At 35.9% G+C, this 16,856-nt stretch overlaps 1 protein-coding gene across 2 annotated transcripts in view; it reads left to right on the top strand.

Annotated features, from left to right (window-relative positions):
• Positions 1-16,856, top strand: part of LOC126819068 (CAD protein) — a 92,989-nt gene that overhangs the window by 55,163 nt on the left and 20,970 nt on the right. For both annotated transcript variants that reach the window (XM_050546889.2, XM_050546890.2), the window contains exons 25-36: positions 2,744-2,911; positions 3,888-4,070; positions 4,912-5,016; positions 6,366-6,611; positions 6,812-6,893; positions 7,645-7,811; positions 8,419-8,583; positions 10,431-10,562; positions 11,680-11,881; positions 12,118-12,233; positions 13,374-13,589; positions 14,592-14,799. In XM_050546889.2, coding sequence (XP_050402846.1) covers positions 2,744-2,911; positions 3,888-4,070; positions 4,912-5,016; positions 6,366-6,611; positions 6,812-6,893; positions 7,645-7,811; positions 8,419-8,583; positions 10,431-10,562; positions 11,680-11,881; positions 12,118-12,233; positions 13,374-13,589; positions 14,592-14,799 — 1,990 coding nt within the window. The remainder of the gene's footprint in view (positions 1-2,743; positions 2,912-3,887; positions 4,071-4,911; positions 5,017-6,365; positions 6,612-6,811; positions 6,894-7,644; positions 7,812-8,418; positions 8,584-10,430; positions 10,563-11,679; positions 11,882-12,117; positions 12,234-13,373; positions 13,590-14,591; positions 14,800-16,856) is intronic.

Below are 16,856 nucleotides of genomic sequence, written 5' to 3' on the forward strand. Positions count from 1 at the left end.
TTCATGGACATGAATATCAAATACACTTGATCATACGTGGTGCTCCTGATGCCATTTGGTGAGTGATTAAATTGTCAATGTAATTGTAAAATACCTTTATTTTAAAGAAGTTAAACAATGTTAGACATTATAACCTTATCTTATCACAAATGTTTATCCATCGAATAATTTATATTCAGATTTCATATCAAGTCAATTAAATGTTGTTTAAACGCCAATCAACAAATAATACGAGGCTACTTTATTACAAAAACATCGGTGAGCAAAGCTTATTGATTATTGGGTAAATAGTAATTATAAGTAACTGATGAGTAAAACGTAATTAATTATTTTATACAATTAACGTGTGTACGATTCTACAATTAGTTCGTTCGTCGGGTATTACGCACACGTTCCACCTAGAGTTATGTCTTTGATCTGGCCGGCGTGAAAAAAAGACAATTACCTAATCATCGAGGTGTTAATTAATTTATGACCCCATGTCTGTGCAACTTTAGTCGGATTGATTAATTAAGGATATATTAACATCACTACACTTGCCATATTATTAATGCACAAAGATAGTTAGATGACCCTTCTAAATCTGTTATTCCATTTAGATGGTTACCAACAAATTTATTTGTACTGTTAATTCTAAAGTATATTGAGATATTTTTCCGTATTTCATTTTCACGGTCTATTTCAGAGTAATGAAGTCAAATCCGCATGCTGAAAGAAAGGCGCCGCACGATGGCTACAGGAAAAAGAGATACATTTGGCTTCTCTGATAACGGATCGTCATTTACAAATCGCGTTTCAATCATGTTTGACTTTTATGATACATTTTGCATGACCACATCTTTTTACTCCTGTACTCTTTTTCTCTGGAAATTACAACCAAAATACTCTTTCTAATGAAAATGTATCTCGAATCGTTAGGACTGCACATGATGGTAAAGGGACTCTTATCAAAAAGTCACTTTAAAACACAGTATTAAAATCGCTGTCGTGAGAAGAGAGGGAGGACATTATAAAACAATCTAAATTACAAAACAAATTATTCCGTAGTCAATTGTTTTATTTAATTAGGAGATTAAGGAATCAGTGAGGCGTTAATGAATGCACACGCCGGCTGTATAGAGGTAATTAAGGAATAAACATTCCGAATATGCATTCGGTCACTGTGACGTCACTGGCGTCTGAGGGGATTAAGATTGTTTTCGATAATTGGCAAAGTCATTTTTACGGGAGGTCTATTTTTGCGACTTTGAGTGAAGATAGCTGAACTAATTTCAATCATATTAGTGTGAACTTGCCGTAATGTGGATATAGTAACCATTGGCTACATGTACCGGAAATTTCCCTAGTCCATCTTATGTGGACTTTAAACTTGAACCTCAAATGACGATTTGTAAAGTGATTACATTACGTAATAGCTCCAGTGCAAGTGCATTCATAGTCGATAGCTAATATTCACGTATGAAAAGCCATGAACATAATATTCTCTATACATTTATTAATAGATGAAAAAATCCTTGAACATTATCGTTAAAGAGAATGAATTTCTGCAATATTTAGATTGTCAGTTGTGAAAACAACAACTTTATGAAAACACTTTGGGTTTCTTTTTCAATTTGCTAAGTTGAACGGTCCCTAGATCCACTATCTTGATTTAATGTTATTTATGTTTTATGCTTGCGCTATTCATATATCTTACAGGATTCTGTTGTGTTTGGTTCAGTTCTTTTGCTCTTACTATTAAGTATGCTGGTTGCATCTTTCATGTCTCCACTGTTTCATATAAAATGGCTGACGAACAGCTGGCAAAGAGTCATTAGATTGATTTAGCGAGATTTATTTCAAACCAGAAACCGGTATGGAGCTGACAAACAGCAGCTTGAGCTAGTAGAGTGGTCAATATTTTGGTGCATTTTAAGTCAATTTTAAATGAATAGAACTTTTAAATGCATACAGAATTTGTCAGGTGAATGTTTTGTCTGAGTTTGATGATGAATATTTTCTACTTGAGCAAAACTGTCCGTCTGTTTGTCTGTTCGTCACACTTTTTTTTAATACAATAACTCTGCTTCTCATTGCAATAGAATTTCAAACTTGGATGTTCATTATGGGGATGTCTTGACTGAGTTCGACGATGAACAAATTCTGTTTAGGATAAGAAGGGATAAGCAGTTTTTATACGCCCACATGGAAATGTGGACGTATATTGCCTCGCCCTTGTCCGTCCGTCCGTCAACCACAATTTCTTGTGAACGCCCTACCACAAAAAGTTATTATCCGATTGTTTTATGTGGTTTATATTAGTGAGATGAAGAAGTCTATTTAATTTCAAAAATTTCTGTTCATTACACTTCTAGAGTTATGGCCCTTGTTTCACTTTGTTGCACCTTGGGAATGCTCTAACGCAAAAGCTTGTCAAATTTAAAAAATTTCTGTAGATTACATCCAGAGTTGAGACCCTTGTTTCAGTTTGTAAAACCATGTGAACCCTCAAACGACAAAATTTATAATCTGATCTGTATGGAACTGTCTTGTAAAGACCCGCAATTACCTACAAAGGAATAAATATGCGATGACCCTTGTCGACCGCTCAAGAAGATTTAGCTGCTGTGGGCATATGTTTCGTTGCCTGGCAACCTATCTTTGATATTTACAAAACTTTTACAACCTGTAGTTTTCTTAAATTTTTTAAATATGTATTGAGTTTTGTTTTTATGTATATTTCAATAATTCAACCAATTTTCAGGATAATCAACTAAAAGTAATAGAATGTAATGTGCGTGTGTCAAGGTCATTCCCATTTGTATCAAAAGCTTTAGATCATGATTTTATAGCTACAGCTACTAGAGTTATTATGGGAGAAATTGTTGAACCTACCAATGTTATATATGGATGTGGTAGAGTCGCAGTAAAGGTAAGGCCATATAAAAAAAATATTCTGGTTCTCAGGTAATCCCACTTCACTTAAAAATGGCAGTCTCACCAATTACCGCATGTAAATATTTTAACCTAGTTACAGAAACATTTGAATGAATCCAGAAATGTACTGTAGGCTCATTTAACAAGTATGAAACCCTGATAAATATTACTGACAATTGTAAATGATACTGGATAATCATAAATAACATGATGAAATAAAAGTAGTGTCTTGATGTTATCCCTTGACAAAATAAAACACAAAAATAAAAACCTCCCCTTCGCAGGATTGTTTGAGAACCAGAATATTATTTTTGTATTGCTTAAGATAATGTCTATTAGTTTTGTTATTTTTATAGAAAGGTTCTGTGGGATGGTTTAGGCAGTAACTGAAAGGGAATGCTGTAAATTTGTGTCGAGTTTCAGGGGGATTGGATGGCCGAATGGTTAGTACGCGCGCGCTGTATCATACGTTCTGTCATTGAGTCAACTGGCGGGGTTTCGATTCCCTGGTTGTACGTGACAAGGAGTAGGGTCACCTGTCCAACCTCGTGAGTCTTTTCCGGGTCCTCCGGTTTCCCCCCACTGCTAAAGACCCCTACGCACACATGAATTATTGAAATAAAAAAAATTAAACCATATGTTAGTCCCGAAATGACCTAGTTTGTGGTGAGTGGAGGTTAAACCCCATCTCTCTCTCTCTCTCTCTCTCTCTCTCTCTCTCGAGTTCATAATATCAGTACCTTTACTAAGTTTGATCATAAGCATTTTCTGCTTAGGTTATTCATAATGATAAACATTTTGATTGCATAGTGCTTTATAAAAAAGATAAATGTACAAGTCATTAATAATGAATGGGTGTCATCTATTTATTTTGGGATTGAGCCTTATGCTTTGACAATTATGATGTACAATTTCTGTAATAAAGTTTAATATCTAAATGATTGCTGATTTATATTTCATTGTATGGTTAGGTACCAGTTTTCTCATTTTCCCGCCTACATGGAGCTGATGTACTACTAGGTGTAGAAATGGCCAGTACTGGTGAAGTGGCAGGGTTTGGAGAGAATAGATATGAAGCTTATCTTAAAGCACAACTTAGCACTGGATTTAAGATACCACATAAAAACATTCTTATATCTATTGGAAGTTTTAAGGTAAACTATATTATGTTTGATTTTGGAAAGTTTCAGATAAGTGATAGTTGAAAGAAATTTTTCAACACAAGCCTTTTTTTGTCCCCCGCCTTTCGAAGAAAGCAGGGAACTATTAAAATGGGTTTGTCCGTCTGTCCGTCACACTTTTTGGGACACAATAACTCTCCTAATTGAGCTAGAATGTTCATACTTGGTGAAGGTGTTTATTAGGTCAATGCCTTGATGGAGTTCGAAGATGAGCATTTTCTGTTTAGGGTAAGCACAGATAAACAAATTGATTGGTTGATGCTTTGTTACACGATAACAATTGAGCTAGAATTTTCAAACTTGGTGTAGGTGTTAATTAGGTCAATGCCTTAATGGAGTTCGAAGATGAGCATTTTCTGCTTAGGATAAGCAGAGATAAGCAATTTGATTGGTTGATGTTTTGTTACACAATAACTTTAGTTCTTATTAAATGAGAATGATGAAATTTGGTATATAGTTTCATTACATCAATACCTTGACTAAGTTCGATAATGAGCATTTTGTGCTCCGGGTAAGCAGAGCGATAAGCAATTTGATTGGTCAAGACTTTGGAACATAACAACTCTGCTTTTAATTGAGGTAGAATGTTTAAACTTGATGTGCTATTAATTAATATGTGTCATCTATTTATTTTGGCATTTTGGCGGGGGACACCAGCCTCACTGTTGGCTTGTCGATGCTTGTAAATGGTCCAAATTAACAATTACCTGACTTTTTTTGCTTAAAGATTAATGATCAAAGATTTGTCCAAACCAGTAATGGCTGGAATATGTTCATGTGTCTTAATAAGTTAGCTGATCATCTTTTATTTCAGTATAAAAATGAATTATTACCAACAATTAAAACATTAATAGATTTGGGATATGAATTGTTTGCTAGTATGGGGACAGCTGATTTCTACAATGAACATGGATTGAAGGTACAGTAACAAAATATATTCTATTATTTCAGTTTAACATATTGTATAAAATCATTTGACATATTCCACACAATAAGTGAACAGCTATACATGGGCAAGCATGGAAGATGAAGATAACGTAGAGCTGCTGATCATCATTGGTAGGGTGACCCATGTACTCACAGAAATACAGTCCACCGCTGATAGTTCGAGACTACCACTGAAGCGTGCACATTCGCCGTGCCGAGACCAACTTTCTGACAGTATGATACTATAAATAGCCATGGCACGTGCAATTCTCTACAAATCTATCAACTATTACAGCCGTAAAAAATTTATTGTTGACGATTTTGAATAGCAGTAAAATTAAGCTTCTTGGTTATTACAGCAGATTTAGAAATTACGTTCGTTTCATTTTTTAAATCGCTTTATCATTAACTGTACCGTTCAGAGCGGCATCTTTTGGTTTAGTACAAATAATATCTCTGAATCACTCGGGTTAGACAGGAACATGATACTAGCAATAGTTTCATTTTACTTTTACAAGCTTCTTAAAACGATTGTTGATCTACCTAACGTGCTTATTTCTAAATTCAATTTCTTGTTCTAGCTTTCTGTTATGTTTCGTAAAAAAGTAGTCTTGATTATCCCGACCTGTCAATCAGACGTAGAATGGTCGATAGACTGGTTAAGTGAGACTAATTTCAAAACAAGGGCACGTAACCTATCTTTTACTCAAAAGTGTCTGGATGTTATGGACGACTCTTGGAACCAGTTTAAGTCTATTATTTATAGATGATTAATGGTCATAGCTTATTAAGTACAACATGATCGTTTATTTAGTGACTATAATTGTGTGAAACTGATTTTAGGCTTGGCATATATATAAATATTGTGGCGTAATTGTCGAGATATATGGAGATATTTATTTATGGTGGGTCACCCTGTCATTGGTATTTTTCAGACAATGTTTCAGTTTTCACGTGTTAATCCATGCTAATATGTACTAAGATTATTTAGCATTTGATTAAGAAAACAAAATCAAAATATTGATGGTATATAATATCCCGGCCTCGATTCAAAAGATTTAAGGCGACGCTGGCTTGTTGTGACCATATCCTTTTGTCAAATTTTGAATTCATCATATCTTTGTGTATGGAACCATTATCATTACTATATTTGTCTAAGAGAGCTTAAAATGGCTGTGAGAAATCAATGTAAAACTTACATTGGCCAAAAAGTAACTTAAAATAGGTTGATTAAAATCTTTATTAAAAAGTACCTTTGATTGCGTATGGTCTGAAACTCTATATCTAAGCTGTATTTTGGCACGTTTGGGCTTTAAATGATTTCTAAGCATTTTTATTTAGATAAAAGCTGTTGATTGGCCATATGAAGACACAGATCAACAAGGTAGAAATGGTGGGGAACAAAGAACAATAGCTGATTATTTAGCCGAGAATATGTTTGATCTTGTTATTAATCTGCCACTACGTAATGGTGGGTCACATCGTGCCTCGACTTTTGTAACTCAGGGTTACAAGACAAGAAGAATGGCAGTAGACTATTCTGTACCACTCATAACCGATGTCAAATGTGTTAAAATGTTTGTTGAGGTTAGTATCTTTAGTTGGAACTAATTATTTTCCTGAGGTTGTTTTCCTTATAGAAATATTGTACTTTTATAAATAGATGATCATTGATATATTGGTATAGAACTAGGGTCCAAAATACCTATAACATGACAGTTTGTTAGTCTTAACAAGTTAATTGTTTTGAATTAGATTTGATATATAATATATGATGTTCATTTCAGGCTTTGCGTATGTTAAAAGGACCACCTGCTGTTAAAACACATATAGACTGTATCTCATCACAGAAAGTTGTTAGATTACCAGGTACAGGAGTTTTCTACTTTACTTTTCCAAATACGCACTTGTTTTATGTACATTTTTTCCCGAAGTCATTAATTTCTTTTCTGATATTATTTGTCTATTCAGAATAAGGCTGCCAGAATTGTGACTAGGACTAAACTATCTGAACATGTTACACTTGTTTTAAAAGATCTACACTGGCTACTAATTAAACACAGTTTCAATTTTAAGATAAATGCCTTAACTTTTAACTGTATCAACAACTTCTCTGCACCAGCTTATTTGCCTGATTTATTAACACAATATGTTCAAGGTAAAACTTCATGTTCATCAAATAGTAATCAGCTAGTTTGTACTGTTCATAAATCTAAACTTGGAGAAACAGCATTCTCTTACGCTGGGCCAAAAGAGTGGAATAAAATAACAAAAACCAACAGAATAGCCTCAATGTATCAACTTTCAAGAAATGTTTATATTAACAGGATATTTTTTAATTAATTATCAAAATTAAATTTATGTTATATTTTGTGTATGGTCAAGTTTGTGTATGTCTATAATTTTGTTTTACTTGTGCTTGTTATCTATGTTATATTCTTTGTAAAGTGCCACACTTGAAAAACAATTTACCCATACAATGGCTGGGACATTGAGGTATTATGAACACACTTTAAAACTCTTGAAATTATTGAGAATTTTGTATAATCAAAATTAGATTTTAATTGATTCATGATGTTGCAATTTATGAAAGTACATGAATGTACATATTTATATACAGGTTTGATAGATGTTCATGTACATGTGCGGGAACCAGGAGCAACTCATAAAGAAGATTGGGCATCTGCTACAGCTGCTGCCTTAGCAGGGGGAGTAACTCTTATATTAGCTATGCCTAATACAAATCCACCAACAGTTGACCAAACAGCCTTTAATGTTACCAAAAAGGTACAATAAATAAATCTAATAAGATGTTGTAAGCAGTTAAATGTCTGTCTACCTTTAAGTAATAAGAATTATTGTATGATTATGCATCAGTTACTTGGGAATCACGGTGGCTAAGACGCTGGCTCGCTAGCCTGGAGGTGTTCGATCCCTGCATTGGCCGAGAAAGTTCATCCAGATTTTCCGGTGTGGTTCTCCCTTGTCAGTGATGCAGGATGGAGGGGCTGACAAGGAAAGCTGTCTAGTCGTTCGGATGGGACGAAAAACCGAGGTCCCGTGTACACATTGGCGTGCACGTAAAAGATCCCTTGACAGTTGGAATTCGATATAAGAGTAGGCCGTAGTGCCGCTGTCCGGGCAAAATTTCCCTCATAGCACACTGTATGGCGTATGCCCGTCTTCATTAGCCCAGTTCGGAGCAAAACAGTAGGACGTTAAACCCCATTTCATTTTATTTTCATTTCATTTTTGCATCAGTTACTTGAAAGAAGGGGACGAGTGACAGATACCCAAGAGGTCTTAATTAATGGAAATCAGATGATTGTTTTTCACTAAAATTTGTTGCATTCTATTATGACTAAATATATTGTATGTGTTGTATATTTTCCAGTGTGCCACCCAGGGTGCTCGATGTGATTATGGTATTTATGTTGGTGCTAGTTCTGATAATTTTCAGACGTTACCCCAAATTGGTTCTAAAGCCATTGCTTTAAAGATGTACCTCAACGATACTTTCACAACATTGAAATTAGATAGTATTGCTGTGTGGATGAAGGTAATTAATATTCTTATTTTTATTCTTCTGTTGACATCTTGGGATGAACCCCAGCAGGAGCCCTTAATTAAAGAAGGTGATTTAGGCTTACATCCCGTCATCACCAACATGGTACAACAAATCTGTAACGGAAGTATACTTGGTGGATTCATTCAACTACTTTATATAACATGAAAATATAAATCTCCATTGTTAAATCTTCCATTTTTATACGTCCACATTCATAATGTTGACTTACATTGCTGTCCCCCATTTCCGTGTGTGTCGCCTACAGGTTGCAGTTCTTAACTGATCGTCTTGAAACTTTACATACTTATTCCTTATACCCTAAGAATGATCCCTATTTTTGGTGCATGCCTGACCCCCAGGGGCAGAGCCACATCCATTTCTTGTATTTGTTTGTTTGTCGTCTACAGGCTGCATTTCTTATTCTTAATGTATTATCTTGAAACTGGGGGTGTTGGATGGCCGAATGGTTAGCATGTGTGCGCTGTATCATAAAGCCTGTCATTGAGTCAACTGGCATGGTTTCGAATCCCTGGTTGTATTTGACAAGGAGAAGGGTCACCTGTCCAACCTTGTGGGTTTTCTCCGGGTCCTCCGGTTTCCTCCCACTGCTAAAGACTCCTATGCGCAAGCGAATAATTGAAATGAAATTAAACCATATGTTAGTCCCTAAATGACCTAGTTTGTATCGAGTAGACGTTAAACCCCATTTCTCTCTCTCTCTCATCTTGAAACTTTGCATACTTATTCCTTATACCTTAAGGAACATCCCTATTGTTTGTGGTGTATGCCCAACCCTCAGGGGCAGAGCCACGCCCATTTTCTTTTTGTGTGTCTGTGTTGCCTACAGGCCTCAATTCTTAATCGATTGTCTTGAAAACATTTCATACTTATTCCTTATACCCTAAGGATGACCTCTATAATTTTCGGTGCATGCCCAACCACCGGGAACCGAGCCATGCCCAATTTTTGTGTGTGGCTGTGTTTTTTCTACAGGATGCAATTCTTAACAGATCCCTTTAAAACTGTGCATACCTATTCCTTATACCCTAAGGATGATCCCTATTGTTTGTTGGTGAATGCCCGACCCCAGGGAAAGAGCCACAACCAATTTTTCTTTATGTGTCTGTGTTGACTACAGGCCACAATTCTTAATGGATCGCATATATATTCCTTATAGCCTTAGGATGGCAACTATTGAGTTTGGTGCAATTCATGACCCCAAGGGGCAGAGCCACGCCCAATTTTTGTGTTTATCGTATACAGGCCGCAATTCTGAATGGATTATCTTGGAACTTGGTATACTTATAACTTATACCCTAAGGACAGCAACTATTGATTTTGGTATATGTCCTGACACCCAGGGATGTGGTACCATCCCTACTTTTTGGTAATTTTTTTTCTGTAAATACTCTTCAGGTTAGCTATAATTAACAGATTTTTTTTCATATGTATGGATCATTTTGGAACTTTGCATATGTATTCCTTATACCGTAAAGACAGCAACTATTTATTTTGGTGCATGCCCCGATCCCCAGGGGCGGTGTCACACCCACTTTTTTGTTGATATTTAGTCTCTAAATCTGGTAAAACAAACCCAACGCCTAGCCTTCTTTCTTCATTTTAAAAAGTACCATATCAATGAAAGCTGAATATGTTGCAGAGTTAGTGATGCTCTAGTTGAAGTTTGTAGCATTCACTTTATAAAGCATTAAGCCCAATATATTATTAATTTCATTCATATCAGACTTTATGTGATAATCCTGTTGTATACTTCAAATATCTACTATAAAATTTAATTTATTCTTATGTATTCTTCAATGTTTGTTTCTGTTTTTCAGCACTTTGAACATTGGCCAAAGAATCTACCAATATGTTGTCATGCAGAAGGAACAACTACAGCAGCTGTTATATTATTAGCAGATTTATTCAAACGACCTGTACATATTTGTCATGTAGCAAGATTGGAAGAGGTTAGTGGCTTGTATTTTGTTCACTTTATAAAAAATATAAAAAATATGTCACCGTTGCATCATATTGTTGGTTGAGTTCGAATTTCATGAAAATCGGACCAAAACTGCCGGACAAAATGGCCGCCCATCTACGCAAATAGTGTAAACATATGGTATATCAAGGTTGTGTACCCTTTAGAGGTCACAATTTTGATCCGATTTTGATGGAACTTGAAATGCATGTTTATAACCCAAAGATCTTGTTACTGTCGATATTTGCGCATATCGGATCGTAACTTCCTGAATTTTGGCCACTGATTGTACGAAAAATCGCGTTTTTAGCTTGTGGTCCCTCTAGAGGTCACAATTATTATCTAATGTACAAAAACGTTCAAATATATCACCTTTACACCGTAATGTTTGTTGAGTTTGAATTTCGTAAAAATCTTGACGAAAACTGCCAGACAAAATGGCCGCACTTCGTAAATAGTGTAAACATTTGGTATATCAAGGTTGTGGACCCTCTAGAGGTCATAATTTTGATCTGATTTTAATGAAACTCGGAATGCATGTTTATAACCTAAAGATCTTGGTTCCTGTTGATATTTGCGCATATCTGATCGTATCTTCCTGAATTATGGCTCTTGATGTTACGAAAAATTGCTTTTTGTTTAGCTTGTTCTCTATCCATCTTTTGCAAAATGTTGGCCTATCCTGCCTGGCAGCCGCTGGTTAGCTTGTGGTCCCTCTAGAGGTCACAATTTTTTCAGTTGTGTAGGATGGAGGGCCTGATAAGGACAGCTGTCTAGTCGTTAGCATGGTACGAAATAAAAAACGTCCCGTGTACACATTAGCGTGTATGTAAAAGATCTCTTGGCAGTTGAAATTCGAAACAGGAGTAGGCCACAGTGCCACTACCCGGGAAAAATTTCCCTCATAGAACATTATGACGTATGCCTGTCTTCATTAGCCCAGTTGAAGCAGAATAGTAGAACATTAAACCCCATTTCATTTCATTTTATGATTAAATCTCTTTGTATAACATAATTTTCATATTTATATTATTAGTAATGTCATTGAGTTTATATGGAAAGAATCCTGTCAACCAACTTCTAAAAATAAAATCTGTAATTTTCAGATACTAGTGATCCGTGCCGCAAAAGAAAAAGGACTCTCTGTAACATGTGAAGTGGCCCCACATCATTTATTTTTGACAGCAGATGACCTTGATAGAATTGGTCAAGAAAGAGGTCAGGTTAAACCGCCTTTAGTAAGGAAAGAAGATCAACAAGCATTATGGGACAATATGGATATAATTGATTGTTTTGCAACTGATCATGGTAGGAATATTCTGTACTTTATTAATTTGTGTCAATATTCCATTTCATTACTATTTATAAATAATGACTGGAGCTAAGAATTAGCAAGTTGACAATTTTTACCAAGAAAACTCCCTGAGAACCAGTAAAATACTTTTTATGGCAGGTACATTGAAATTTAAATGTCAATAAGTTGGGCTTGATATCAACTGGTAAAAAACTTGAAAACAGTTTTTAACATATATAACTTGTTACAGCTCCACATGCAGTGGAAGAGAAGAACAGTTCCAAACCACCTCCAGGTTTTCCTGGTTTAGAGACAATGTTACCGTTACTACTGACAGCTGTTAATGATAACAGGCTTACACTAGAGGTAAGTTAATATAGATATTTAACATAGAAAACAACAGATTCACATTTAAATCACTATGACAAATGCAGTGTATGTTTGACTCGTACTAGTGGGTTATAGCTGAGGCGCCAGAGGCGCAATCCCCAGTCCCGAATCTTTTTTGAAAATTTCCAAAAATAAAACTGAAAGAAAATGTTAAATCTGGGAAGAGCCCTTTTGCAGCTATAGTTAGTTAAGCAAAAAACTTCTACCTTAATACAGCTCTGTTGAGTATGGACTTATGAAGTATGAATTCTTACGTATGACCAATGTGATTTATACTTTGTTTCAATAAAATACAATAATCTTAGAGAGAATATTTTTGAAAGAATGGCGATAATCTAGAGTCAAACGAAATATTGGATCATTGCGGTATTTTTAATGGTAAAAAAAATGTTTGTCAATAAAATTTACATATTGCGGTATATTGATTTATTAAAATTATTGTCCATCCCTAGTTGAGATAGTTCAGAAGGTGGGCGTTAAACCCAATTTCATTCGTTTATCGACAGATTTGGACACCAAATTAATCGGTTCCAGTTTCTATCAATACCCTCTGAAAAGTGCTTTAAATCTCATCTACAGCGATCCAATTGTCAAAATTTTCCGGTGGACAACCCTGACTCCGAGGCGACCTATGCTGGGGCCCTTAGAAAAAAAATGCCTCTGGTGTATATCATAATTAAAAAGACTCAGACTTCACCAAAAACAAGTTAATGCTTTGTAAAGCATAACTTTGTAAATGTGTTCTGATACCAATTGTTACACGTTTGTGCATGAAAGGAGTTCAGTTCTCTACGATAATTATGAACAATATTTACAACACATTACTAAACATATTGACAAAATAGATAAATATTCAGTGATGACTTGAAAGTTGATAGGGATGGTCTTCATGGCGACTGTTCAAGTAAGGAGGAAGATTATTCTAATGTGAGGCTGCCAGATATGAAAATGATCTTCTTCGAAAAGTTTTTGATTTGTAAGTTGGTAATTGTAACTGAAAATTTCCTGATTCAAGGTTCCTAGAGTGTAAAATAATCCTGGAACTGTTAAGTGAACTTCCTGTTAAAATTTTTAAGCTGTATATTTTATAAGAATCAAATGTTATTGTATTTACAGGATATTGTATCTCGTTTATACACGAATCCTAGACGTATATTTAATCTACCAGAACAACCAGACACTTACATAGAAGTAGATCTAGAGAGCAAATGGACAATACCCCAATATATGAAATACACAAAATCAAAATGGACCCCATTTGCTGGAAAGAGCGTTTGTGGTGTTGTTAGACGGGTTGTTTTACGTGGAGAAACGGCATTTATTGATGGCGAGGTGAGAATTTTGCTTTTATTTCTACATTAGATTTACTGAGATATCTAAGGTTTCACTGCATCTGTGTAGTGGAAATCGCAATACACAAAGACTTTACTTTACTGTTCAATAGATTTTTTTTAAAGAAAAAGTAACACAAATTCAGGGGGGTTGGATGGCCGAATGGTTAGCGCGTGAGCATTGTATGGTAAGGTCTGTCATTGAGTCAACTGGCCTGGTTTCGATTCCCCTGTTGTACGTGACGAAGAGTAGGGTCGCCTGTCCAAATTCCTGGATTTTCTCTGGGTCCTCCAGTTTCCTCCCACTGATAAGGAACACCTGACACCTATGCGCAAGCGAATTATTGAAATAAAATTGAACCATATGTTAGTCCCAAAATGACCTAGTTTGTGTCGGGTGGACTTTAAACCTCATATCTCTCTCACAGGGTGTCCCATTTGATTTTTCGCAAAGTTATCTGAACTGTCTATGAAATCTTGTTAAAGACTGGAGATTTTTCAGATTTTTCAATTTCTCCTGTGACAACATACAGTGATGTGAAGCCACGATGATCGCTAACCTGGAGGTCCCTTGTTTGATCCCTGTGTTGACCGAGAAAATTTATCAGGATTTTCCAGGGTGGTTCCCCCTTGTCATTGGTGCAGGACGGAGGGCCTGGCAAGGGACAATTTATAGTCATTCAGATGGAACGATAAACTAAGGTCTGTGTACACATTAAATTTGACGTGCACGTAAAAGAACCCTTGGCAGTTGTAATTCAATTTAAGAGTAGGCCATAATAGTATTAGACCAGTCGGAGTAGGACAACCCCATTTCATTTCATTTCACATACAGGGAAGCATCTCGAGCCTGCTTTAGACAATGTGGTGGACATATATTGTTTTATTGCCTTGCACTGCTAAATTATGATATAATTAAGTTGTTTTATAAATCACTTTATAACCTGGAATTTGATTAAAATTTGTTTTTAAATTGACATGATTTTAACTTTCCATTTCTCAGATTTTAGTCCAGCCAGGCTTTGGTGTTGATGTAAGGTCGATGACACCACACAATCAATTAGTTACAGTTGAACCACCTCAGCTCTCATTATATATTCCACCTGTATCATCACTACCTATATCCGAACCAGGTAGTCCTAGAAAACTGGGTGGTCATACTCACGACAGATATATTCATCCTATTAAAAGTTTTGACAGTTTTTCTTCTTGTAAGTTTTTTGAATTTTCGAATTATTTTTGTATACCTAATTTTTGTTGTTGTGGTCTATATCTTTTGTGACATACCAAGACTGGTTTCTGTTTAACAAAGATGATTTTTTTACATATTCTGAACTTAATTTTCAAAATCTTATATTAAAAATCTTATATTAAAAATGTAGTGAATGTCCAAACTAATATGTCATTCAGATGACTATAGCTGATGTTTAGTTCATTACACTGTATTTATCCTACTTGACGCTGCAAATTTTCACAAAAAGTTGCATGTTGGCTGAAGCTGACACTGTTAGCCTGACCTGTTGAGACAGCCAAGATAGGTAGCGAGATACGTTTTTTGGAACTGATTAAATGATAATCAGGGTTTCTAAACCAGCTTAACTTGAGCATCTGAACAGCATATAATTAAACAAATAAACACATTAATTAAAAGGTTTATGTTCGGACAAAATCGTTCTTTATTCTTGGTATTTGATAACTTGAACATTGTCTTATGGTATTTTTGGTAGTTTTTTTATGTGTATTTAAACATTTTAGATTTTAATTGCTTTTTATGCATCCACATTTGAATGTGATTGTATATTGTTGTCACCCTGTCGTTCAACTGTCTGTCTGTCATTTAGATATCTTGTTAACCCAACAGAGGCTACAATAATCTATAATATTCCCTATTTTTGTCTGCAGCCTTTCAAAGAGAGCAGGGGACTATGAAAATTGATTCATCCGTCTGTCTGTCAACTTGGTGTTTTTAGGACTTAAGCTGCTGGTATTGTAAACTCAAAGCCATTAAAAAGGCAATGCCAATTTCAAAATTTATTTACTGCAAAAACTTTTAACAAATGTACATAACAATTGACAAAATCGAGATAACAAGCATCTGTGGATAATTTCATGAAAGAATTCACTACAAATGCACAAAACTGAAACGTCAGAGAACCATAAAACATAGCAGGGGTCAGCTGAAGTCAATATCGGGTATGTCCACCCTGAGCTCTTACACATGCCTGAAGTCGCCTGGCACAGATGTCTCACTTCACGCTGTGGGATTGTTTGCCAATGATTTTGGGGTGCCTGTGCCAACTGTGCAACAGTTCGTGGTGGCACTGCTTGAGTTCGAACCTGTTGTCCAAGTTCATCCCAAAGGTGTTTGATCGGGTTACGAACAAAGCGTTCATGTCGACGTCGGTAGATATGGTGACGTCCATCAGGAAAACGTGAGGTTGAATCGGGATTCATCCGAGAAGATGACATTTCGCCATGGTATGTTGTGCAGATACCCCTGATTTGCGGCCCATTGCTGTCTGGCAAGTCGATGACGATGCAAAAGGATTTGACCTTGGTATGGTCGACGGCAGCCTTTCGACTGTTTGAGGGCTGACCTGACATTGCCGTGTTCCAACAGTTCCCCTGGCAGTAGCTGACTGGAACCTGTTGCACGGATGCTGTAGTCGGATGTAGCAATCTTGAGAAGCAGTTGTTGCAGGTGGTGCTCCAGGTCAGGGTCAATCGGCAACTCTTCCAGTGGCGTGGAAGCGTTGTCTGAGGCGAGCAACGGTCGATGGGTGGACATTAAAATTAAAGTGTCTGGTGACGGCCAATAGCTCTGTTTCTGTTTTCTTGTCTAAGGCGTGGCATTAACCGAAGTGATGAATGTTGAAATTTTGATTTGTATTTAAAGGGGCAGAGTGCAGGGAATGCACGTGCAAAACGTGTGACATGGGACTGCTTAAAATCGTGAAAAAAGAACTGACATTGGGTTCAAACCCAGAACTCCACAAAAAGAGACCCATCACAAATTTCACCTATGTGCCACAAGAAAATGTTTACCAGAAATATTTCACGAATTAGGCATTGCATTTTTAATGACTTTGAGTGTATATTCTTGGCCTGGCAATCTATATTTTTGCTTTTTCTAAGTAGAATCTTTTTTTCTTACTTTTGATTCTTTATAACTATATACAACCCACCCATATAGATACAATAGTCCAGGCATTTTAACTCAATTCTGCATTATCTCGGGCAGTTGCTGCAATAATAATAGTTACCACGA

The sequence above is a fragment of the Patella vulgata genome, chromosome 4 (assembly GCF_932274485.2).
Source record: "Patella vulgata chromosome 4, xgPatVulg1.2, whole genome shotgun sequence".
NCBI classification, from domain to species: domain Eukaryota; kingdom Metazoa; phylum Mollusca; class Gastropoda; family Patellidae; genus Patella; species Patella vulgata.